The following is a 26,830-nucleotide window of genomic DNA, read 5'->3' as shown; positions in this document are numbered from 1 at the left end:
GAATATTAGAATATTAATCTAGTAATTATAGAAATATCCAATGAGCAGCCTGATTATACACATCATGTTTTAAAACTGATTTACTGTCTTAGTAACTGAAAATACCAGCTTTCTAGACCAATCAGGAAAAATCAGCTTTGTGCTTTATCAGCTTAGCACTGAATATAAGTAATGTAAGTTCTAATACACAAGTATCAAAAAACAGGAGTTAAAGAAATAGCTGAGAACTTGAAAAGATGTGCTATTTTTGCCAAGAGCACAATGTCTGCTCTCTTCAGAAAACTGAGTTTAGGGAAGATTACACTTTTATACAATAGTAATTTTGAATGTTTTTGTTAATTTATTTTTTTCAAAATGATGACATTAGCGAAAATTTTACATAGCCTGTATTGAATTTACATATTCAAATGAGGCTTTACCAGTAATAACAGGGTTTAATACAGAGCTAGACAGAATTTGCAGTTTAACGTAATGTCAAAGGATCTAAAAGCCTATGAGTTACAGAAGATCAATACTTTTTTTATTTGATTCCTTCTGAAAATTGAACAAGAAAAGCTTTACTAAATTGTTGAAATGTATATATACGTATATATACATTTACTCCAAATTTTACATTTAGGGAAAAAAAAAAATCCCTGCAATAGCTCAGTTAACATCAACGGAAAGCTTCAAAAAAGGATTCTGAAAATGGCAGGCAAAATATTTTTTTTATTGTAGGCAATTATTTAAACTGCATATTTGGCTTTATGCATTATAAATCATGTGGGAAAAAGATCCACATTGCAGTTAGGTTTCCAGTATCTAGCTTTCTTTTTTTTTTCTTTCTTTTTTTTTTCTTTGAGCAATGATATTAATGGGATTTTTCCAGGTTATAAAAACGAGGACTTTCTTGGGAGTTATTTATAATTTCCAAGTTGGATGGCAGAACGCACATAGACACATCGGAAGGTGGATGGTTGGATCTCCCAGTACTGCACTGGGTTGCTGAAAAGGCTCACACCTGAATAAGAAGCCTTTTTGGTGTTGTATCCAGGTGGGCAGAAGTCGTTAGACCCAACTACAGAGATATTGTTGTTATGAAGGTAGACAACCTGCAAAATGAAATAATAAAGAATGATTATTTTCCTCTAAATATACTGAGCCATTTATGTAAATACCTTATTCTTTTTCTTTTATTCTTTACTCTTCACCCTGACCCCTCCTTTCTCCTACACTCTCTGCCCAACCATCAACAAATGCTGCTGGCTCAGTCTTCAAAACGTACCCAGAACCCAGTCCTTGTCCCCATGTTGACTCCTCCAACATTGTCCAAAACTGCCATTGTGTCCTCCTGGATGATTTAAGTTGCCTTTAATGTTGTCCTTCCTGCTTCCTCTTTTGCTTCAAAGTCAGTCTTCCTTCTTTCCTTCCTTCCTTCCTTCCCCCTCTCCCTCCCTTCTTCTTTCTTTTTTCTTTTCTTAGCTCATAAAGCAATTATTTAAAAAATTAAGCCAAGTTATTACTCTTTGCCTCAACACTCCAGTCGCTTCCTATCTCATGCAGAATAAAGTACAAAGTTCTCACAATGGCCCACAAATCCAACATGATCTGCCATCCTTCCGGCCTGACCTCATCTCCCCTCACTATTCAATCTAACTGGCCTACTTGCTTTTCTTCTATTACAAAGATCATGGTCCTTCCTTAGGTTGGCACACATGGTTTCTTCCACCTGGCCTGACCTTCTCCAGGGTGTCTACAAGTCTTACTCTTTCATGTAATGTATGTAACTTCTTCTTACCGGAGACTCCTTCCCTGACTGTCCAATGCTGCCATTCTCTATCCCAGTCGCACTACTTTAAATCTTCATAGTAATTATCACTATATGGCATATTATAGATTTGTTTTTTTGTCTTTTTTCCTTCTCTAGAATAAAAGCTCCATGAGGAAGGAAACTTGTTCTGTTTTGTTCATGACTGTATCATCACTGTCTATTAAACAGCGTAGTTGTTTAATAAACATATGTTAAATGAGTACATGAATAAATTTATGTTATTTCATAAATTGTGTCTACATGGAATGTTTTCAAGGCAAAGATAAAATAATGGACCTTTTAATAAGATTATGCAAAATGAAGAAGTGATATATAATGGACAAGAAGAGTGTGTGAAGTATTTGAATCAAAATAATAACAAAGTCTAAGAAACACTGGAGTGTCACAGCATTTGGAATGAATAGACCTAGAAAGTTGTTTAAGTTAATTTATTTATTTTGAGAAAGAGAGAGAAAGAGAGAACGCAGGGAATGGGCAGAGAGAGAGGGAGAAAGAGAATCCCAAGCAGGCTCTGCAATGTCAGCACAGAGCCTGACGTGGGGCTCAAATTCATGAACTATAAGATCATGACCTAAGCCAAAATCAAGAGTTGGACACTCAAATAACTGAGCCACCCAGGTGCCCCAGACCCAGGAAGTTTTAATGACAATCTACTCCATGTTACAAATTCTACCTTATGAATAGAATTCTATAGTTCTTTAGATTTTTTTTCTGAAATGTATTTTATGATTATGTTTAAGAGAATGGTAACTTGTTCACAGATTTTTCTCATGTATATTAAATATCAGACTTATGAAAGGGCTTAAGAAATGGGTTTTCATGTAGAGGTGATTTCTGAAGAGCGAGAAATGACTTATCATACAACCAAAATTAAAATATAATAGTGATGTGGCAATTATAAAGTGCATTATAAAACCTATGAGATGCTCCACCTCCCAGAACATTCATATTTTTTTATGCAGGTGAAAAGGGTCTTGTTTAAGAAAGGTTTTAGAAGGAAGAGAATAGATACCATATAAAAACAGAAACAAGGGATATTAAAGCCAAAAAATACCTGTAACTATTTTTTTTTATAATTCTCAGACTTTGAAAATTTCTTTTCATTTTCCCTTCTCTATTTTCTAGCAGTGATTAACAAGAAAGGGGGGGGCTGGTTTGGTTAGAGTTTATGGCTAATACTGAAGATGAGAGAAGAAAATGTCAAGACATAAAGCAAGGATTAGCCTGTGTAGAAAAGAAAATTAGGTTCTCAACTCATTTTCTGAGGTCATTATTTTCTATCATTAAACCAGACAAAAATCACCTCACATACATACACACGCAACCTACAGTCAAATATTTCATATAAGCATAGACATAGAACTTTAACAATTTATAAGGAAACTGTATCTCACAAAATATAAAAAGATTCTACACCATCACCAAGACCAAGCATAATTTATCCCAGGGATGTAAAATTGCTTTAACTGAAAATTTAATTAATTTAATTTACCTTATTATAAGAATAAAAGACAAAACCACATGATAATCTCAACAGACACAGAAAAAAGCATTTTAAAAAATCATGACAAAAACTCTCAATAAACTGATAAGAAAAATTTCTTAACGTGATAAAGAGCATCTACGAAAGACCTGTAGGTAACATCACTCTGAATGGTAAAAGGTTGAATGTCCATCCCTCTCTTAAAATAGACAACAAGGCAAAGATGTCTAATTTCATTCCTTCTATTCAATATTGCAGTGGAGATTCTAGCCAGTGCAATGAAGGAAAAAAAAAAAAAAAAAAAAAAAAAAAAAAAAAAAAAAAATTCAGAAAAAAAAAAAAAAAAAGAAAGAAAGAAAAAAGAAAATAATTCAGATAAGAAAAGATTAACTAAAACCATATTTATTTACAAATGACATGATCCCAAAAACAGAATATCCAAAGACATGCACAAAAACTTCCGCAAATAAAACAATTTCAGGATGGTATCAAGATAGGAGATCAATAAAAAAATGAATTTTATTTACATATACAGTAAAACCTTGGATTGCGAGTCACTTGTTCTGCAAGTGTTCTGCAAGATGAGCAAACACTTCTAATAAATTTTAACTTGATAAAAGAGTGATGTCTTGCAAAACGAGTAGTATGTGACACCAAATGTCACATGGTCACAACTGAGCCAATGGTTCTTGAAATTCACTTTCATATATGAGTGCTTTGGATTACAAGCATGTTTCTGGAATGAATTATACTCAGGAACCAAGGTTTTACTGTACTAGGAAAAAACAATTCAAAAATGAAGTTAAGGTAACCATTCACAACAGCATCAAAAATAATAAATAAAATAACAATAAACTTAGTGAAATAATTGTAAGACATGTATACAAAAAATGAAAAAACATTGCTGTGAGAAGTTAAATAATATGAAATAGAGAGATATTCCATGTTTATGAATTGGAAGACTCAATATTGTTAAGATGACAGTTCATCCCTAATTGATCTATAGATTCGATACAATCCCTGTTAAAGTCCTAACAGGCTATTTTTGCAAAAATTAAAACCTGATTCCAAAATTTGTAAGAAAATACAAAGAAACAAGAATAGTTCTTATTTTTGAGAAATAAGAACAATGTTAAAAGACCTTCACTCCCAACTTCAAAACACAATCAAAGGTTAAAGTCATCAAAACAAAATGTGCTATATTGTGGAGAATCAGTTTAGGAATTCCCTAGGCTTTCACGGATGGGTTAATAAGGCATAAAGAATTAGAAAGCCATAGGATGTTCACACCCAAGTTTGGGTAAACAAGATTAGGCAAATAGGTAGAGAGAGGGTGGAGCTGAGGCCCCAGTATAGACACGGTGGGGCAAAGGCCCCAATGTAGAACAAAGGTATATGAAATAAACAAGATAAGGTATTCAGAGCAGAAGCCCCCAACTTAGTACTATAGCAGAAAGCTGCTTTCACAGGAAGGAAGGACCATTACTATAAATGTCTGCAGGGCAAAGTTGCCCAGAGTGGAGCTAATTAATAAAAGAAAGGGCCTTGTTGACCCTGAGGTAGCATGCTCTGTCTTTCTTGTCCCCTAGACCAGTTTCAGTAAACAGAAGTGGTGCTTCTTGTCTTCTGTAAGCAACCTTTTGCTCAGCGGCAGGATTTTGTTTTGTACTAACCCAAACCCCTAACCCCACATATCTTCAAGACTCCCTTTCCCTCACGTCCCATAGTTAATGTTCACAGTTTTATTGTCTCTTTGTGCACGTCCATCACCATGTTTGTAAGCCTTCTGATCCTAATAAGAACAGAGCACGGACTCTTAATAGGGGCTCTTGTCTTCTCCCGGACATTAGCCATCTCTTGTATTTTAATCCTGTGCCCTGCTTTCTTGCTAGACAAGAAAGACTCTAGACTCAGAGTCTACAACGGTATATACACACAATGGAATGCTATTCACTGATGAAAATGAATGAACTACTGATAGATGCTATGTTACAGGTGACCTAAAATCATTACAATAAGTGATTCTATTTATATGAAATGTCCAAGAAAGGCAAATCCATGGAGGAACGAAGTAGAGTAATGTTTTCCTATGACAGGGGATGAGATTGAAAATGGATACAAAGAATATTTGGGAATAATATAAGTGCTAGAAGTGGATTGTGGTGATGGTTGAACAAGTATATAATTTTGCTAAAAATAACTGAGTTATATGTTTACCAAAAAAGGCAGTAAGATAAGCGAAATCCCTAAGAGCTTATAAGAAGATGAAGAGAGCCTATAAGAGATGAAATGGGTGCATGGATAGCCAATTAGATATGGAAAACGAAGAGTGAGACCCTTCTGAATGTGAGGTCTTGTGAAAATGCCCATGATATTTACTGATATTCAACAAAGATTTCAAAATAGCATGTTTTATAAATTTTTCTCTGTGACTCACAATAAGAAACACATTGTATACGGAGGTTTAGTATATATAAATTTAGTATATATAAATAGTATAAATATAAATTTAGTATATATATGCATTTAAACAACATTTTTATGAAATACTTACCATTACAGTGATACTTTCTTTCCACGCATCCTATTCTATCCTTTCCTATCTCACACATGTTCTTAAGAAACTCATTAAACTTATGAACTCAATAATATGTCCAGACTGACATTTGAAAAACGGCAATCAAGAAGGTAAAACTGATTATTCTGGGATATAAAAATGAAAATGAAAGAGTCTCCCCACCCCCCCCAAAAATGCCCACTACCAACAGAAATCTTAATAGTAACAATGGTAGCGATTCCTAGGTCTTAAAAGTGTCTTGTTTTCTCTTGTGCCTTCAGACCTGCTTACTCATTATCCTATCACCATCAAAGACCCACTAAAAAAGAATCAGCATGAAATAAAATATGTTCAAGTGTCATCTTCATACTTATAATTCAGATACTTTGCTGAAATCTAGCTAACGTGAATGGTGGTATCTATTTCATTTGGACTTTTTGTCACAAACCAATACAAAAAGAGGTCAATAACATTTTGACATAATCGAGAGCAGAGTAAGCAATAAACCTATCTTGAACCACAAGCAAAAAAGTTGATTACCAAATGGCAACTTAATAAAAAGGTTTTATCTGTAATAGGGCGTCAATGTTAAGACATAATTTCTCAATCACCATGGTTGAACTAAGCACCTATGTAAATTTCTGAAAGAAGCAATTTAAATATGACCTTTAAAGAAACCGAAAATTAGATAAATTAAGCCAACACATAAAATCCATGAATAACCACATTATTAATTTTTTAAATATAAAATTTGAATAACATATTTGTGTCATTTCCTCAGAGTAACAGTGGAAATCTGTATTTTTATATATGAAAAAAAATCACTATTTAAACTGATGAGCTGACTTACATTTATAGGTTTACAGACTACAAAGCTCTATTATCTCCATGGGCCACTGGACCATAACTTCTTATCCTTATGCATGTACTCTAGCTTGGTAACTTACATGAAGTTAACTCAGTCACAGAACATTCCTTTGGACCTTCATGACATCTGCTAAAGCTAAAAGTTAAAATTGCTCTTTTATTCCACATCTCTTCATCACAGATGATTTCATCTTTTTCAAGTAGTATGTTTTTGTTACACTGATCTATGACTTGAAACTATCCTAACTGCTTCCTAAAAAATACTATGTCCTAGCAGGTAGCATTATAATAAGTTTAAGGTGATATTCCTATTAAAAATAATAATTCAAGCCTGTATTTTTCATTAAACCAGAATGAATAATGATGTGGAAACATTAAAAATATCTTTCTGCAAAAATATTCCCAGGCAGAGCGTCCTGCCTCCTCGTATCCCAGGAGGGAGGGTTTGCTCCCTCAAGACTCCTCACAGGTGTAGTGGCATTGCATTACCTGGATGTACTTATGCTCCGCCAGCCCGCCAGGTACTTTGATAAGTTTATTGTTGTCCAAGTGGAGCTCCCTCAAATGAGGAGTGTTGGCCAGAGTGCCGTTGTCAATAGCAGAGATGCTGTTAAAACTCAGTCCCAACCTGCAGAAGGAAGCGGAAATGAATGCATGCCCTGCTCAGGGCACATGGATGCCGTTCTCACAGGCATTGTGTGATTTATCAAGTCAATGGCAAGGATGTTCTTTGTTTTTGCACTTACTTACTGTTCCCTTTGCCTAGAGTGCTTTTTTCCAAACTTGCTGAGCCTACATAAAGCCCATGTGTTCATAAGTTCCCAACTTAGAGTCACTTTCTCTTTCCTGAAAATATTTATCTATTTATTTTGAGAGAGAGAGAGAGCAAGAGCACATGCATGCAAGCAGGGGAGGGGCAGAGAGAGAGAGAGTAAGAGAGACAATCCTGAACAGGCTCTGCACTGGCAGCAACCCTGGGCTCTGAACAAAAGATCATGACTTGTGCTGAAATCAAGAGTCTTGGGTTTGACTGCCCGAACTCCCCAGGTGCCCCAACTCACTCTCTTTGAAACTCTGCTGATCCTACCAGACTAGATAGGTACCCCTAGTAAATGCTCCTAGAGCCTCCTGTTATCACCCTCTTTAAAAAATTCAAGGGACTGTGTACTTGTGGTCTCTTCTAGACAAAAGTGACTATTTTGCAGCGTATCCAGTACTAATACAGAGCTTCTTATGATCAATGACTAGATGTTGAATTGATTTCTCTGTATAACGCATATAATGAATTTGCCCCCTATGATACTAAAAAGAGTACTAGTATCATTTTGGCCATTTTAGAAATCAGCAATTGTATATTTATTACATAAATTTTTTCATTGGAAATAAAAGATAGAAGGTTCTAATGAATCAGTAAACATACCTGCCAAGAAGGTTAACAGAATTGGCATTTTGCTTTTGTTTGAGCTTCTCAGTGATCATCGGCTACTATCAGAATTTGCCTGGTGCCAGCATTCCTGGCTTCTGACCCTGATCTCTGACCTACATGTCTGTGTGTTGGCCTTTTTGACATTTCTTATACAATGCCACTCAAAGTTTTGGGATGCATTTTTTAAATTAAATGCATAACAAGTGAAAGTTCTGCAGCCCGGAGGTTTCTTCCTAGTCAATGGGATTCAAAAGTTAGAAGAGGTTAACAGGGAGACAGGCTGGTTTATCTGGCATTATGAAGATGAATGACTCTGTCAAACTAGGGAGATGCCAATCCAAAAGGGCAGAGAGGAGATACCCAGGATGAGGCAACAAGGAAATGAAAGAGAATCAGAAAGCTCAAAGGAAGAGAAAGAGGAGGGTTCTACTGGGCTCCTTCAAATGATGTAGAACAGACTTGGGAACTTTCAGCAGGATCATTTTAGCTTGCCTTCAGCTAGTTCTGATTTTTGAGTCATTTTGGGATTTATATTCTATTGCATGTAACCCAAGTCTCTCGATTTTAATCACGACTTGAGATTTGAAATAACTGATATCACTGTATATTAATTTTAGTTTATTAATAAAATGTGTTAGCTTAGCTATTGATTATTAACCTGGCATCTTGGCAGAGAACAATTTGTTTTGCCCCCAGTCTTAGATATTTATCTCTTGTCTCTTCTATCACAGACCCATGTCTCCCATTTCTTACAACATTCCAAATCCCATATTCAATTTTGGGCTAATACATTTTTAGAGTATAATATTCTTAATAACTGATTCAGAGAAACTTCACTTTTCTGATGATCTATTTATATATTCAATCAATAAATGTTTTGGGGGACCTGCTATGTTCAAGATGTTATCTTAGCCTTAGGAAGGTAGAGGGCACATGGCTCAAAAACCACGATTCCTTCCACTGAAGAGTGTTTCATCTAGTAAAGGAGATGGTGCTATATGTATACTATATGTATACATATATAACAAAAGGGAAGTTTGTCTGAAAACCATCTTATACTTTTGAAGAGAGGCATATATTATTTCTCCTCACATGTTCCTAACAACTAATTGTAACATTTGCCCCATAATGTTCTGAGATCAGTGGCTGCTTTATTTCTCCTTTTCACAGTTTTGATTTTCGATACCCAAACATGTCTCATGTTCCAACAGCAGTGAAGAGTAAACAACATGAGGATTTGATGGTTTCATAGACAGATTTTTCAGGACTTGATTCCAAACAAAAAGAAATTTGTTTGATACATTCAAACAAATTGGAAAATTTTGCTTGGCCCATGAGTCAATCTGCTCCAATTTAATAAATGGAATTTAAAAATAAATTCCATGCCACTTTCAGCATAAAATAAACTTTTTTTCTAAAAAGACACAAATATTATTAATGGCTTACCATATTTGGAATTAGACTATTGTACATCTCTATGACTACCACTACCACTCATAATAGCTGTCCTAATGACTATTCTATACAACAGGCAATGCAACTTATCTTCTTCCATTTTCTGCAGCTAGAGAGACCAAATCAACAAAAAAAGGTCAGTGATGCACAATACTATTTCAAAAATATATTTGCTATATTAGAGGCTGTAATTAAAATAGCTTTAGATTTCTTATCATCTGAGACTTAGGGTAATACAGTATATGATAGTACATGAGTATGCTCACCTTAAGCCCTCACCACCCACAAGCTCACTGGGGAATATCCACAGAAATGGGAGAAGCTGTGTTATATATCATCTGGTCTTAGCTATTTCTCAAGATCAATTTTATAGTTTATATTGATTTATCTACCATAAAATTTATAAAGAAAAAAAGAGGAGTGAGTCAATTTGGCCTAACACCATGCTCCTTCGTAAGAACATTCAGCAACACCATTCAAGAGCAGAGTGTTTTTTGAAGATAAAGCAAATAGTTTGGAAGCCTTCTCCTCTTTTTATTACTTAACCAGATTGCAAACATAGAAAGATTAAAGTTAAGCTAGAAGGCAGGAAAGGAGCTAATGATTACCTATTAGGGAAAAAAAAAAAAAAGGTAAGAAGAGCCAGAAAAAAAACACACACACACACAAAAGCAACCCAGTAACTTTTGTAAGACTACACTAAATGTTGTGAGACATTTTAAACTCTTCAGAGAATAGAGGCGTGAGAATCTCATCATAATTATCTTAATACAGTCGTGTGGGACGCCCCGTATTTTCACGTCCTGGTAGTTTTCATTTTAAGGCACTTTCAAGTTCTGAACACTGGATCATAATTTAATCAACCTTCTAGTGAATGCATAAGTTAGAACCTATGGAATAAGCATGCTGATTTAATCAGATGCTTTGTACATGAGATATGTTTAAATAAATCTAAACATAGTATGGTAGATAATCTTCATGGTTATGCTAAGTATGCTATTTCATAGTTCTTTAAAAAATAATTGAGCATGCTGAGATCTGAGGTGGTTGGGACCAAGATCAAAAAATGTGATATGGTCAGAATTTGCCCATGGTATTTCTGTTCTGAGCACGTAGACACCTATACATCTAGCCATTTTACTGACATAAGTTATGAAAGAATATTATTACTTAGCCAAATTATTCAGTCCTTTCAGGCTGGCTGCATCAACTTTGGAGATTTTGTTGCCTTCAAGATGTAACTCAGTAAGGGAAGGAGGAAGACCTGGAATACGGAAGTACAAAATGTAACATTAGCAGATAATTGTAATGACGGGATGTAGAAAGACTTAATGATGACGAAGGCCACCTATTTTCTAAAAGACACAGAGTGTCACAGGATTTGCTTTACATCTTTTTCATTGGTTTTGCTTTATATCATTTTTCTTCATCCCTCTCATAATAATATACAGTTCTGGAAGTAGTTCAAGCGCTTTTTCCTTTTCTCGTAGTTTGATTTTAACAAAAATATGGACTGTGGTTTGTCACACAGTAGATTTTTGTCCCAGGAATTCTCAGGAATTCTCAAGACCCAATCGGAGAGCTGAAGTCACACCCTGAATCTCATGAGTTTCTTTAATAAGTTAACACTACCATTGATAAAAGAAGACAACTCGAAAATTAGGTAAGCATTTGAACTATAATAAAGCGTTTATGTATAAGTTAAACCTATAGACAAATTTAACTAAGTATTTCATTAATGGGCATTATGAATAATTAACAGATATACTGTACTTCAGTCGTAATCAGCTTTTCTACATTAAAAATCAAACACAGAAACAAACAAGCCAAACACACCCAGCATCAAATTCCTGTGCAACACGGATGTGTACAAGGGCTAAAGATTACTTCGGCCTTTTAAATCAAGACTGTTCCTTTACCCAAGAGGAATGCGGAGGTCTATAATCAAGTGATCTGCCATGTGTAGAACACCTGGGGAAGTAATTTCTCCAAAGTATCCACGAAACCTCTGGACAGTGCTTCTTGAAAGATTACGACTTCTAAAAATTTAGTCATATTAATATAAAAGTTTGAATATTTTATTTTCATTTCCTCCTGCCATCTGAGGATATATTATGCATTGATACAGCCTTTTAAAGAGCATATTGTTCCACTTAGAAGAATAGCACTGACCACAAAGAAAAGAGCAAATTGGTTACATGTAGAACTAACATCTGCTTAGCAGAGAGTGTTGGTTATTTGTCCGTAAAGAACAAAATTGGAAAACTGCAAGTTATGTTTTCTATCAATAGCAGGATTCTATCAATACTGTCTAGTTAATGTAAAAGTTTAGTCCGTATGTTATTTGAACTTATTATTCACTTCTCTACGGTGCTATGTTTTGTGAGGGAGATGCTAAGGAAGGGAACTTCACCCTGAAAGTCTGAAATGTGGTGAACGCTGATACTGGCATGTTCCCTAACTTAGCTCATTTAATTGTTTCAGTTTACAAATTATTTTTTGTTAGTCCCCATTCATAGATGAAGAAACTGAGACTCCCAGATACAAATTCGGAGGCTATCTAGCTGCTAAGTAGGGAAATGTATAATGCCCCCAGACAGGCAAAGGGAGTTAACTAGCGTGCTCTTAACTGAAGGAAATGAGGTTGACACAGTATAAATGAAGCAAGAGGGACTTAACTCCTGTAAAGCCACTGGTCTGAGGCAAAGGTTAAAAGTTTCCATATACTTAGAGACAAATACCTTCTTTTGGGAAAGCGAACAAATGAGATAATAGTCATTATGAGTAATGGTTGTCTGGGCAAAATTAGAAGTAACAATTTAAAGCCTGCTTGCACAAGTATTTCTATTTTCCAGGAGCCCTAAAAGAATGTCAACCATAGGCAAAGGCATTCTGTGATTGTCTCTTGTCCACTGAAAACTAACGACCACAGATAATGACTGTGGGATTGAAGAATGCTTCCCAAATCCTAGCCCCTCTCCCCTAGGCAAAGTGCCTTTAGAAGTCTTGCATAATACCCTTTCAGAGAGCAACATTTCTCTGGTTGGCTCCGTTGTACACAAGTTACCTCTAATAAACTCCACCCACATTCTTTCCCTTGAGTTCAGTGTTTATTTCTATGACACTGAGACTCAAGAACCTGGTCTCGGGGGTCCAGTAACAAAATCACAATTGCATCGTTCTTATGGCTAAATATCATGAAAACACAGTCACTCTTGGAAGAAGGGATTTCAACCACTCAAGCCTCCCTAGAATAAACAAATGTGGGGGTGCCTGGGTGGCTCAGTCAGTTAGGCGTCCGACTTCGGCTCAGGTCATGATCTCACGGTTCATGGGTTCGAGCCCCACATCAGGCTCTGTGTTGATGGCTAACTCAGAGCCTGAAGCCTCCTTCGGATTCTGTATCTCCCTCTCTCTCTGACCCTCCCCTGCTCAGGCTCTCTCTCTCTCAGAAATAAATAAAACATTAAAAAAAAAAACAAATGTAGATTATTAAAATATTCCCATATATAATTAATGAGTGAATTTATAGCAGACCAAATTGAATACACATCCTTCTTTCCTATCACCATGAAAAGATATTACTAAAATGTAATGTCTCTAGAACAATAATTATCACATCCATAACTCTTTCCTAGGTTCTAAGTGTCTTCCATTTTGCAATGTCAGTTTCCCAAAAGTAAAGTTATAGTCAGGAGAAAGACTGACTATGGAAGACAACTTTGCAATAGGATAGAGAGAGGCAAATTTGTAAAGAATACCATTAACCTTTGCCACCGTAGCATTTAGCTAAAGAACCTATACTCTACTTACTTTTTCTCGGTTTCCTTTTCATTTTGAAGGTAAATATAAGAGCTTACTTTGGGCCAGATACACGCACATTATAAGTCTTATTTGTGTCTATTTATTCTCATAAATATCCTAGAAGATACGTGTCATTGATATCTCCATAGATAGCAAAGCTGAGTTGTTGTTTTTTAAAGTTTTTTTTAAAGTTTTTTTTTAATTTATTGTCGAGACAGAGAGAGACAGAGCATGAGTGGGGAAGGGTCAGAGAGAGAGGGAGACACAGAATCTGAAACAGGTTTCAGGCTCTGAGCTGTCAGCACAGAACCCGACGTGGGGCTTGAACCCACGAACCGCGAGATCATGACCTGAGCCAAAGTCGGACATTTAACCAACTGGGCCACCCAGGCGCCCCGCTTAGGTTTTAGAGATGTGCAACAATGAGTCTAAAGTCACAGAAAGACTACGTGACTGAGTCAGACCTCTCACTCATGTTGTCTAAATAGAGAAACCATAACTCGTCACTTTATCCCTCTGCCTTGTGTTTCTATCAGTGATAGTAGATTATTAATGTGGACATTAAGACTCCCAGAGGCTGGTGATGTTCAGGCATAAGAGTCTGGCCTAGGAAAGGCAGACTCATGTATTTTCCCAGCATAACTATGCATAAGAGAGAGGACTTAGGTAGGCAGCAGAGTATAGTGGTCACGCACATGGGATCTGACATCAGCACAGTGCAGCCCCAGCTTGGCCACCTCCAAACTCCAAGACCTTGGTCACAGTTTACTTCATGTCCCTAAGTTTGGTTTTCTTTATTTATTAAACAGGCATGATAATCTTCTTATAGAGAAATGGTTTGAGATTCATATAGAAGAATCCATAAAAAGCATTTGGCACAATACCTGTTACCTAATAAGGGCTGAACAAAATTTAGTTACTGTAATGTTTATAGTAAGTGTTTAATAAATAAAAGTTCTAGGTTTTTTATTTGGCCTTCTATAGCTCTATGGCCTTTGGCAAGATGTATGTGTATGTATTATATAGAAAAACATAATTAACTATAGTTAAATAATTAAAACATTACTAAAATATAAAATATATTAAAAACATAAAAATATATATACATCTATACTTGGGATAATATAATGTTATATATGATGCATATATTGTATATAAACAGATATATACACATCTGCCCTGGGAATGTAAAAAGACACTTGTTGGGGTGCCTGGGTGGCAGGTTGTCTAACTGACTGTCTAGCAGACTGTCTACCTCTTGACTGTGGTCCAGGTCATAATCTCACCTTTGTGGGAATGAACCCTGTGTCAAGCCCCGCAGTGAGCATGGAACCTGCTTGGGATCCTCTCTGCCCCTCTCCTTCTCTGTCTCACACTCTCTCTCATGCTCTCTCTCTTAAAATAAATAAATATTTTAAAAAATGACACTTGTTACATGCAGCAAGTTGGAGGCTCAATATGAAAGTGGTTTATAAACTATTAATCAATCCCTATCTATCTATCTATCTATCTATCTATCTATCTATCTATCTATCTATCTATCATCTACCTTTCATCTATCTTATCTATACCAGTAGTTGCTATTATGGGCAGAAAAACATTTTCTGTAACAAAAAGACTAAAAAAGACTATGGAGAGGGCAAGGGGTGGTAAGAAACCATTCTATGGAATATGTACTCACAGGAGCTGAAGTTTCTGTGGAAGCACAATAATTGTGCACAATAATGATTGTGTTCTGCGGGCAAAAAAACCTACATTTTGTGCTCAGTCCAAGAACAAGATATGTAAGCAGATGAAGGGGAAATTTTGAGATTACAGATGGGCTTTTGAAAGATTAAAACACTGGGGCAGGGAAAATGTGAAAATTAGAGGCATTTCTTTACAATGATTGGATTTCTTTTCTGATTCACAAAGACTGGCTTATGTGTCCAGCCCTTAGCTGGATAACCTTGACCCCGTGGTTGTGTGGTGATGGCTATTTGTCTGGCTTTGTTGTAGATAATAAGCCCCATGAAGGCAGGCAGTATACCCTATTCACTGGCCTGTCTCCAGTGTTTGGTACTTTGCCTAAGCAAAATGAATGTCAAAACATTTTTATGAATAATAAAATGTAATATTAATCCACTATTTATTTACAGGCCTGATATTTTCTAATTAGTTATTTAATTTTTAGACAACCTAATGAGCTGTATATTAGTATTATTACCATTTTACAGATAAAGAAATTAAGGCATAAATACTGAATAACTTGTCCAAGATCTTAGAGTCAATTAGGGACACATTGAACTCAAGCAAACAGACCAAAATGAACATTCTCTACAATATTATTATATAAGACTTATTATATAAGTGGTCACCACTTACATAATGGCAGAGTAAGATGGAAAGGAATTTGCTAAAAGACTGACTCAAAGTAAAAAGTGGCTCAATTTCAGAGGTGTTTCTGTGTATCTTTTTTCTTTTAACACCAGCGAGACATTATATTCTTAAACAACTGTACTTTTTCCCCTGTGCTCTCACAATTCCTTAATAAGAAATCATTATGTGTAAGTTATATCTCAGAAGAGACTTTATAGATCTTGCCATGTCTACAATGAGCCTAGATAGCCCAGGGGTCATCCAGGCTCAATAGAAACAGGGGTAGACAATTTACTGGAAATAACGTTGGATGCTTCAGTCACCATTTAAATTTTCAAAACATTCTTTTTGAATGTTAAGTTTTTTCTATTTAGATGTCAAACTGCCTTGGAAAATTTTCTGTCACCTTGTGGGATGGTGGTTATATTGGTGTCAGCGATGCGGATGTAGGACAGCTTCTTCATTCCCTGGAAGGCTCCATTTTCAATTCCCGAGCTCTTCAGTGGGTTGGTGCCCAGCTCTACAAATGCAATAAGTGCAAAGTTCTTAGAGAACAGCATTAGGATATTGCAAATCACAGTCGTGTCTGTTTCAACAAGGAATTTAAGAGAAATTTGGGTCAGTAACAACTTGACTGAAAAACAAAAGAGAAATTAATGAACACGCTCTTCAAAGAGATAGCAAACTAAGGTAAAAATTTCTTACTAAAGCAAACAAAAACCAAACAATAACAGTAAAACACAAAGATTTATGATAAAGCAAAAGGTTTACCCAGAAATCGACAAACACAAGTGTTTATAAGTCACACTTATTATGGGGCTATTACTTTCCTGAGATGAATTACAATCTTAAATAATCTGAAACTAGCATTGTAATCACCATTTGTTCTCATATATAGAACACATTTGTTAAAACAAATGATTTATAGATGTTCACAATAGAAACAACCCCCACAATGGAAAGGTATCTCCCACATATCTCTAATTAATAATTACTTAATTCCATCCATTCCATTGCATCTTGGGAATGCATGAGGGTGACTTTGGCCTATAGTTTTCTCCACATTTCCAGATTCTTAAAGATGAGAAACAAAAGCATTGTAAGGCACATATTCAAAATCTCATTTCTGCTGGTCTTGCTACTGTGCCTCCTATAGGCTAAAGACATGCAAGTTCTAGCTAATTTACCTTCCCTCAGCTAAAGCTTACTTAGAATCTTTTAAGGTGAACCTTCAATCCTGGCCTTAGAGTTATAAGAATATCTGTACCTACGACAATCATCTGGTTCAGGCCATTGAACACAGCTTTTCGCACTTTGGTGATCTCATTCTCATGAGCGCGCAGCTCCTGAAGAGTTTTGGGCATTTTTTCTGGCAATTCCTTCAGATGATTCTTAGACAGATAAAGCCGTTCCAATTTCAACAAAGGTGTAAATGCTCCAGGGCTGATTTTGCTAATTTTGTTGTTGACAAGAATCAATGTCTGCAGATAGTGAACAAAAACAACAATATATGTAATATCATATTATATATAATATATATTATGATATATATATAATAGGTGTGTAGTTTATTTATTTCATTCATGGGACTAACAGAAATCTATAAAATTGCAAGAAATCAGAAAAAAATTAAGCAAACATGATTCTTTCATTTCAGAAATGTAATGAGGATCTGAACATGAGAAATTAAGGTGATGAAATATAGATTATAATAAGACACATGGACACTTAACTTTTCAACAGTAAATACTCCTAAAGATTGAAATTATGAGAGTAACCCAAGATACTTGAAAACAATCCAGTCCCACAGGCATCCATCATGCCCCAGTGAATTTTTTAATCTAAAAGTCCATCTTCATTGACCAGTGTCATTGATTCCACTGCAAAAGAGTGGCATCAATTTGCACTGTCACCAGCAAGGCAAGACAGTAAAACTTTCTTGCAGCCTTGCAAATTTTGATATAATTTCCCCCCAAAGTACATTGTGTTAAAGCTCACTATAATTTCTTTGCATTTCTTTGTGAATTGAAAGGTTAAATAAATTTCCTTTTGTTCTGCTACTATTTACTGTATTTTATGGAGAGAAAGATTTGCCTGATCACAATACTTCTCATTTTTATTACATTTTAATATATTTTAATCATTGGTTTACAGAAAATAAAGATATAGTTAATATGAAATGCAGAGCCTTAATATTTTCTCTTCTGCTTTTGTCCTTTTTACATATAAAGGTTTTATATAGTCCAATATGTTAATATTTTTGGTAATTCTTAAATTTTTGTTTCTGCATTCTCCTAATATAGAAAATTACTTCTCATTCCTTATTGTTATACACATAGCTACTGCTAAACTTATTTTTGGGCTACTTCATTCTCTTCCAGTGATATGTATGTCTATAGAACCATACTTCTAATTATTGAAAGTCTTCTTGTCAACTAATCCTCTGGGATTCAGGATAATTTTATCAAGGTCTAAGAAACTTCCTTTTCAGTTGTAGTGCAGTTTTGTGCATATATGAAAACGCATAGGAACAAAAAATAAAACAATGAGAACTTTCAGTATCAGAAATGCAGAAATACTTCCTGAAGGTAACAGTCGGTTGGTTAACCCATGTACATTCTCATGTAGTTCACGTTATTTGACTTACTTAAACCTTATTACAAGTAACAATCTTTTAACTAATCCTAAAAGATGCATGGGTAGATTTAAACAAAATCCCAGGAAATTCCAAAGAATATTACAAAAAATGCAAAAACTTGTGATAGTTAAAGTCATAGGATATTAATATTTACAAGGAAAATGCCCAAGAAATTTGTAAAAGCAGAGCTAGAAGAGAGGTCTAAAAGGAGTTGCCTCATTGAAACACACCCAAAATGGCTTAAGTATGAAGAGATGATCATCTATTGCCATCTATGGAAGAAAACTCTGAAAGCTTGATATCATTAAATGTATTAACTAAAGTCTGAAAACCTGCTTATTTTACACTAAATGTTAAAACCTACTATGAAGAATCACCCTGAAGATATAATACCTGTTATTTCAGCTAACAAAATATTACTTTGTTTGCTAGGTAATAACTAGATAACGGCTCTACCTGTGAGCATGCAGTAGTACTACCTGCTGTTATGTTGTAGGGCAGTATGACATTTGCCCCAATTATTTCTTCAGTACACTGAGCATAATAATAGCACCAATAGGGGGTTGTTGTGAGAGTCAAAACATAATGACATATATGGAGTTCTTTGCAAAGTACCTTTCAAATGGCATTGTTGGTTGAGCATTTTAATCCAGTGGAAATCACACCTGCTTTCAAATTTAAAAACGTTCAGAAAATAAATATAAGCTATGTAAATTTGGGTCATAATGAAGTAAAATTTTAAGAGCTATATGACTTAGAACTTCACACAAAACAGATCCACAAGTGAAAACAAAGTTATTTGTGTATATAGAGTATTGCTAAATATGGTTGATGTTAGCTCCATAAGCACTGATACCCATTTAAGAAAGCTCACTTATAAAATAACAGGCAATGAATGACAAGATTGTAAGATAGGAATAAGAATAAACTAATTACGTTGGCTAATGCCAAAGGCCAGCAAAACCATGAAGGATGGTAAGAGAGGAAGTCCTAAAAGATCTCCTCACAAGGTCACAAGGAAAAACACATTTTTTTTCTCTTCACACACACACACACACACACACACACACACACACACACACACACTATATAATCAGAGATCAAGGATATTAACTAAACTTATTGTGGTGATCACTTTGCAGTATATGAAGTCATTATGCTGTATACCTTAAACTTATACAGTGCTGTATGTCAATTATATTTCAAGAAAATTGACAGAAAAAAAATCTCGACACCTGACTAGTATTATGGACGGTTTCCCTCAAAGCCACTAATGCAGGTTTACACTGTACCAGTTATTGTTTTAAGGGATTATATGGTTACTATCATATTTATAGGCAATTAATGTACAAACCCAATTCAGAATGCTCTCAAGTTTAGATCTCAAGATTTGGCTCTTATTTGCTGTGTTGACTATGAACAAGTAGCTGTGAATAAGTAACCTCTCTGTGCCTGAGTGTCCTCATCTGTATAAGGGAGTTATCAAGAGTGTCTACCTCATAAGTTGTAAGAATTACACAAGTGAGTATATGTAGGTATTAAACCTAGTATATAGTAATTGCTAAACAAATATTTGCTATTATAAAATTTTTGACGATTTTTATTTTTAATTTAAAAGAACTTCCTTACTAGATTTATTAGGCATTAATTCAAAGGAAATACATTGAAATTTGGCATTGTAAGACTTAATTTCCCATTATTTCACATAATAGTTATGTTGTTTTTCTTTTACATATAAGCATAAAACTACTCTTATACAGTATATACTACTCATTACAAGACAGAATTTAAATTGATAAAATTATTGAGAAAAAAGGAAGCTTTCTGTTAAATCCTTTCTATTTTAACCTTTACTGGATTTTCATTTCTCTTCTTCCTTCTCATTCAAGTGTGGCTTTCCTAGCTGAAATTATAATGTTTATTTGCAAAATAACAAGGATAGAAATGATCATGGATGAAAGAGTAAGAGAAAAATAGCTGGTTAACATTCCCTGAACAGTTGGAAGCTCTAATAAACTCTTCCTCTGTTCAATGTATACTTTATAAAGTAGAAGGAAAGAGATTTCCAAGATAGTAGTTGCCGAAAACATACTTAAGAGAAATGGAAAAGAAAGAACATCTTATTACAAATGCCAGATTTAATGAGAGTGTCACAGAAACTAGGTATCTCTTATTTAAGGCTATAAGGAGCTCAAATAAATTATTCAGATTATACTTAAATATAGAGTAATTTGGGATTAAAGTAAGAGAATTTTCCTTCCTTAAAAAAGTAGCTTTAGAGTGGTTATAAAAATAAAATGAAGCCTTTAAATTTTAGTTCATTGAAAATAATATTGTTTTTCTTAATTAATTTTTTAACATATCCAATGATAGTTTGAAGAGTCATTGACAAACTGTGTTGATATCGCCATCAGCTCACTCCCAGTGAAAACATACCATGAAGGCAGAGAAAATGTGAGTTGGGGCTCAGGTCAAGTATCTTATCAGTGGAGATGGATCCCATTGCTTCAAGATTTGAGATCTGTAGCTCAAGCCTTATCCTCACTCTTTCTGTATCTTTCACTCTAGCCAACTCCTGTATCTGCTTTTTCTTCGCCTTGCCTTGCCTTTCACACAAAAACCCCTCTTTTCTTCTCTTCCTTTCAAAATTCTGCTAATCCTCTAGATCCTTTGTCCTATATTCTCTCAAATACTAACTGGAAACCTGACGTAGGATATGTCTGATTTGACTCTTTCTTGGTGCCTATAACATCCACTACTTACATCACATCAGGCTTCTATTGTAGGACACTTCAGTAAACGGACTATGTCATTTAATGTGCTGGCTTTATTTTTATTAACTGTTCCATAGAGAGTCTTAAAATCTTAAGGAAAAAAATATCTTTGCCTCCTTATAAAAATCTGGTGTGTTTTCTCCTAAAAAGTGTTCATTGCTTTTCTCATCCTGGTTATCCAAAAGTTGATAACTAAAACTTATCTTGATTATATTAAGCCTATAGCATATTGTGCCCAGTTTATTTTACTTTACATTACTTCCCTTTAGTCTATATTTCTTATTTTAGTAATAGCAGCCAGATTATTTATTTTTTATATTTATATTTTACTATGTATTGCCTATTCTTACTATATATACCCTCCATTATTTTCTCTAATGACTAGAAGAACCAGATGGATGTGAAATTAGAGTTTTTTGTTTATGTTTCTGACCTTCAAAAAATGTATTTCTAGGGGCACGTGGGTAGCTCAGTCACTTGAGCGTCCAGCTCTTGATTTCAGCTCAGGTCATGATCTCACGGTCGTTAGATTGAGCCCTGTGTCAGGCTCTGTGCTGTGCATGGAGCCTGCTTAAGATTCTCTCTCTCCCTCTCCTTCTGCCCCTCTGCTGCTCATGCTCTCTCTTAAAAAATACTTTAAGATGTATTTTTGTGATATTCATCATAAGAGGCTGTAAAACTTATTTCTACATATAGGTCACTCGTAACTACGCAATTCTCTATATTTTCTCCTGAAAATTCTAATGCTTTACATTGTATTTTTAATGTTGAGCACAACTCTGTTCCCCTGAAATCTCCACTCAATTGCCAATAGGACATTTCTGTCACTTTGCAGTTGAAGTAAGTCAATTCAATTTCTCTTCTCCAATATGGCCCTTCATATATGTCACTCATGACCTTTTTTCATTCAATTTAGACATCCACATATCTGTCAACTGTGATTATAAGAGATGATTTCCAGATTCTTTATCCCCATGATGATCATTCTGAGGATACTTAAAGGTTAATGCTCTTCCAAAAATGTCTTGCTCAGGACCAGACTCAATACTTCAAGAGTGGCCTACCAGAGTAGAATACAGAGACAGTGAGGTGTTTGGTATTTATTATGGACATTGAAACCCGGCATCTTTTTACTAATTGTGCAATGATATTCTGAGGGGAAACTACATTATATTCATCCCACAAGTAGAGAGCTGGATTCAAGAATACAGTTTATAGAGATTCTGAAGACCTCTCTGAAAAGACAATGCACTTACTGTTACAGAAGGCTGTCTTAGCAATGCTTAACCCTATTTGATTGGGTAAGTCATTCTCCATTTATAACACAGCTTCTCCGAACTATAGTTATGCTCCATCTTTGTTCTTTGTGACTTTCCTCTATGTCCTGGGAAGTGAACTTGGAAACTGCCTCACCCAGATGACCCTAACCTCTGGCCTCTATTTAGGTTCATCCATAGGAGGCACTGACAGGAAATCAGGAGGCGGGAATACAGCTCCCCACCTCTCTCAAGGTGGGCTTTCATACTTCATAATGCTTTGTTGGCTCCTACATCCCTTTGTAGATAGTCCCTTCAGTAACGCCTTCTCTGTGAACCTTTTGAGAGTGCCGTCAATTTTCTGCTGGAATCCTATCTGGTACACTTGGGTGTGTGACATTGTAATAGAGTAGAGGAAAGTAATAATCACAACAAAAGCACAGATATGGATAAGAATGCAGCATGCATAATCCTGCATACAAAGCAACATATAGATATATAAATACAGATATTTGAAGATAGAATTCTATTTACTAAGTAAAACATGGATGTTTATCCCTTTTCCTATTGGTGCCAATCTTTGAGCCTTTACAACATTTGCACCTCTTAGAAAATGAACGAAAGAAAACAGAAAGAAATAAAATAATGCTAAGGTCAGTAGTCCATTTTGCTCCACTAATGAAGTACTATCTGAGGAGATAAAGACTTTTATTCATGAAATGTAAGAGAAGACTGAGATTATATATATATATACATATATAATATATATTAGAATATATATTAGAATATATTTAGAATATATATTAGAATATGTATAGAATATATATATTATATATATACATATATTAGAAAGCAAGTACTAAAGATATAGGGGGTGTATGTAAGAAAATTGACTGACTTTTAGGGGTTAATAAATATGATGTTTTGTTCCCCCATCATTCCCCAAAAGGAGAATTTAATAAACACATATGTGCTTATTTGTCACCATATAGTACTCCAGGCCTTATCTAAGTTTTGTTCTGAAAAACCCTCTGATTCAGATCTTGTTACAATTCACAAACCAACCAACCAACCAACCAACCAAGAATTCTTACATGAAGGTTCTTCAGGTTCTTGAAGTCTCCATCTTTGATTTCAGTTATTTTGTTGTTTTGCAAGTCCAGCAGTGTAGTGTCAGGCGGGAGCTCTTTGGGCACTTTGTCCAAACCTTGCATGAGAATAAAGTGATATGCGGTCAGGAAAAATGGCACATGACTATACAATCACAAAGGATGTGTTTGCAAAGAAACCAATGTTGCGATGAAAGTTTTACTGATGCCATAAGTTTCTTCTAGGAATTATACCAATTGTAGTTTTAAGTACCTGCCTTATTTTTGCCAAAGAGGTCAAAGGATATATATATAAGGATACATATGTAAGGGATACATATATGTATATTTAAGTATAAATAAATACATCACTTTCCCTATGTATTTACTTTTCTACATAAAAGTAAATTTATATTTTGTAAGAGAGTGGCTCAAATTTCTCAGTGCACATTATGTTTTACCTCACTGTTCTTGTTTTAGAAATCAATTCCTTTGATAAATGCAAGTGATTTATAAATCTATACTTTCTACATAAATATACCATTAGTAGAGAAGAGCTTTAGTCAAATCATTAGAGATCCTTTAGATGTAACATGACATTGCCACAGATATACATGTAAAATGCCTCTCTCCTGACATCTAGGTGGCTCAGTCGGTTAAGCATCCCATCTTGTGGTTCGTGAGTTCGAGCCCTGAGTCAGGTTCTGTGCTGACAGCTCAGAGCCTGGAGACTGCTTTGGATTCTGTGCCTTCCTCTCTCTCTGTCCCTCCCCTGCTCACACTTTGTCTCTCAGTCTCTCTCTCTCTCTCAAAAATAAATAAAGATTAAAAAAATTAAAATACCTGTCTCTCTTCCTTTGGCTTTGTCTCATATAGTTGTAGGACATTAAGGAAAATTTTGATATTCTATTGACTCAAATTAATGTGATCATTTCTATACTTTAGGTTGTATAACTAAATCAGAAAAGTTTTTTAACCTCTCCACCATATCTGAACCTTGAATTCTTTCATTCATTCAACACAGCCTTATGTTATACTTCCTAGACACCACCAATTTATTAGGTCCTAGGGACAGAGCAGGAACAAGACAGATATTGTCCACATCCCCACAGAACATATAATTCAATCTACAGTTCTCAATTACAAGGATAATTTCTACAGAGAACATAACTGCTATGTTGCAAAGGTGTCCTTCCCATTTTGAATCTTATGTAAGTGTAGACTGTGGAATTACCATGGTAGCCATAGTGCTATCTTCACGTCTTCCATGAAAATTGCAGAAAATATTTCTGAAATCACCTGCCTTCTAAGTTCTCTGGAAATCACTTTTTACTTGCGTTATCACATTATCAGAGATCAACTATCATTATAAATTTAAATAGCAAAATGCAGGCGATGCTAAACATGCATAAATATATTCCAAGAACACTACAGAAACAGTTCACAGAGAAATAACAAGAGTGAAGTGTTTCCAGCGATGCACAGCTATCTTGTAGGAGGATATTTAACAGCACTGTGTAGTCATGATCGCTGCCATTTTCCGAAATGTCAGTTTGATAATTTCACTCAATTAGGAGTGGTAGGCTTCTGCCAAATCTTTGATAATTAGTATTTTCCAACCAAGAAAAGACACATTTGTTTTTCCTTTGGAAAAAAAAAGCTTCCTGCCTACATTTAATTATTACTTTGTGGGCTTCTTTGTCAAAGTTTTAATCTCCACTTATACTTACTTTTATATATTATTGAACTTAAATCATAGTGACTCTCCTAACATTTGTTCAATGCCAAAGTGTAGATAAATTTCAGATGGGGAGAGGAAAAAATGATATATCTACTAAGCTAACAATTTTGATTATTTTGCCCTAAAATTTTAGGAACTGTTTGGGGAGAATTATATACATTATTTTTCTGAAGATTTAGTGTCAAAAAATCTTCAGGCTTGTGATTTTTGCATATTAGTGCTTAGAAAATCATTTTATCAATGAAAATCATAACCCTACCATCTACTCTCAATTACTAGTAAATTTAAATCTATTGGGGAGATTTCACATATCAATATTTTTATTAAAACTTTGTTTATGTAGATTTATAGTTTATGAAAGCTGATATGTTATCTCACTTACCTCACATCAATCCTGTAAGACAGGTAAGTCTGTAGCGTAATTTTATTTTTCCAGACATTTTTTAGAACAAGCTTACTAACATGAATAACTCACATAAGAGGGTCAAAGTGCAGAATAGAAGACAATTTTCCTGTATTTCCAACAAAGAGCTAGCCTTTTTTTTTACATTTTGTAAACATTTATTTAGTTTTTTTTAAATTTTTTAATGTTTTTTATTTATTTATAGGAGAGAGAGAGACCGCATGAGCAGGGGAGGGTCAGAGAGAGAGGCAGTCACAGACCGAAACAGGCTCCAAGCTCTGAGCAGGCAGTCAGCCCAGAGCCCGACGCGAGATCATGACCTAATCGAAAGTCGGACGCTTAACCGACTAAGCCACTCAGGCACCCCAATATTTATTTAGTTTTGAGAGAGAGAGAGAGAGAGACCGAGCCTGAGCAGGGAAGGGACAGAGGGAGAGAGGGAGATACAGAATCCAAAGCAGACTCCAGGCTCTGAGCTGTCAGCACAGAGCCTGATGTGGGGATCAAACCCATCAACCGTGAGATCATGACCTGAGCTGAAGTCTAATGCTCAACCGACTGAGCCACCCACATACCTCAGAACTATTTGGGTGTCAGATGCAATATCATGCTGTACATTTCTATACAAGACATTGAACTTAGCAACTACAGGCCAAGTACAGTGAGGACATTATCCCAGTTACGGGTTCTTAAAATGTCACAAAGGAAAGGACCATTAAGTAACAGCTAGACTATGATTCCCAAATGCTGATCAGACAGACACTACAATGAAGTTCTTATCAGTCTACATCAAAATTCAAAACAAATGAGTGCAACTGAGTTCATTTTAATATAAATAACACACACCTACACCTACACAAACACACACACATTTCTGAGACCAGCATCTGCCCCCATTTCAAATATATCGTCCTAAAAATATAATTCTAATAGCAGATGGCGAGTTGTTATTTTGCTAAATTTGAGTTTGACCTTATAAGAAACTAACTTGTTCAACATTCGAAACTTCACTTGTCCCAGAAATTAGGAAACTTCTATGATAGACCGAGACTCTCTTTTATAGGTGATTTAAATTTAATAAAGTTATACGGCTTCTCTAAGGTATCTCACATTTAACCTAAACCAAGAACAAGGTGGTATGAGTCCTCACTCTACATCTACCAGATGTGT

The 26,830-nt window shown here is 35.1% G+C and overlaps 1 protein-coding gene across 2 annotated transcripts in view; it reads right to left on the bottom strand.

Annotated features, from left to right (window-relative positions):
- Positions 1 to 317: 317 nt before the first annotated feature.
- The window catches only part of DCN (decorin), a 42,670-nt gene continuing 16,157 nt past the window's right edge, over positions 318 to 26,830 (bottom strand). For both annotated transcript variants that reach the window (XM_077772191.1, XM_077772190.1), the window contains 6 exons: positions 23,523 to 23,635; positions 17,028 to 17,241; positions 16,167 to 16,280; positions 10,769 to 10,862; positions 7,207 to 7,345; positions 318 to 1,091 (listed from right to left, as the gene is read on the bottom strand). In XM_077772191.1, coding sequence (XP_077628317.1) covers positions 897 to 1,091; positions 7,207 to 7,345; positions 10,769 to 10,862; positions 16,167 to 16,280; positions 17,028 to 17,241; positions 23,523 to 23,635 — 869 coding nt within the window. In that variant the 3' untranslated portion in view covers positions 318 to 896. The remainder of the gene's footprint in view (positions 1,092 to 7,206; positions 7,346 to 10,768; positions 10,863 to 16,166; positions 16,281 to 17,027; positions 17,242 to 23,522; positions 23,636 to 26,830) is intronic.

This window comes from Crocuta crocuta, unplaced genomic scaffold, assembly GCF_008692635.1.
Source record: "Crocuta crocuta isolate KB4526 unplaced genomic scaffold, BGI_CrCroc_1.0 scaffold216, whole genome shotgun sequence".
In the NCBI taxonomy this organism is placed as follows: domain Eukaryota; kingdom Metazoa; phylum Chordata; class Mammalia; order Carnivora; family Hyaenidae; genus Crocuta; species Crocuta crocuta.
This window is presented reverse-complemented; position numbering and strand designations above follow the sequence as displayed.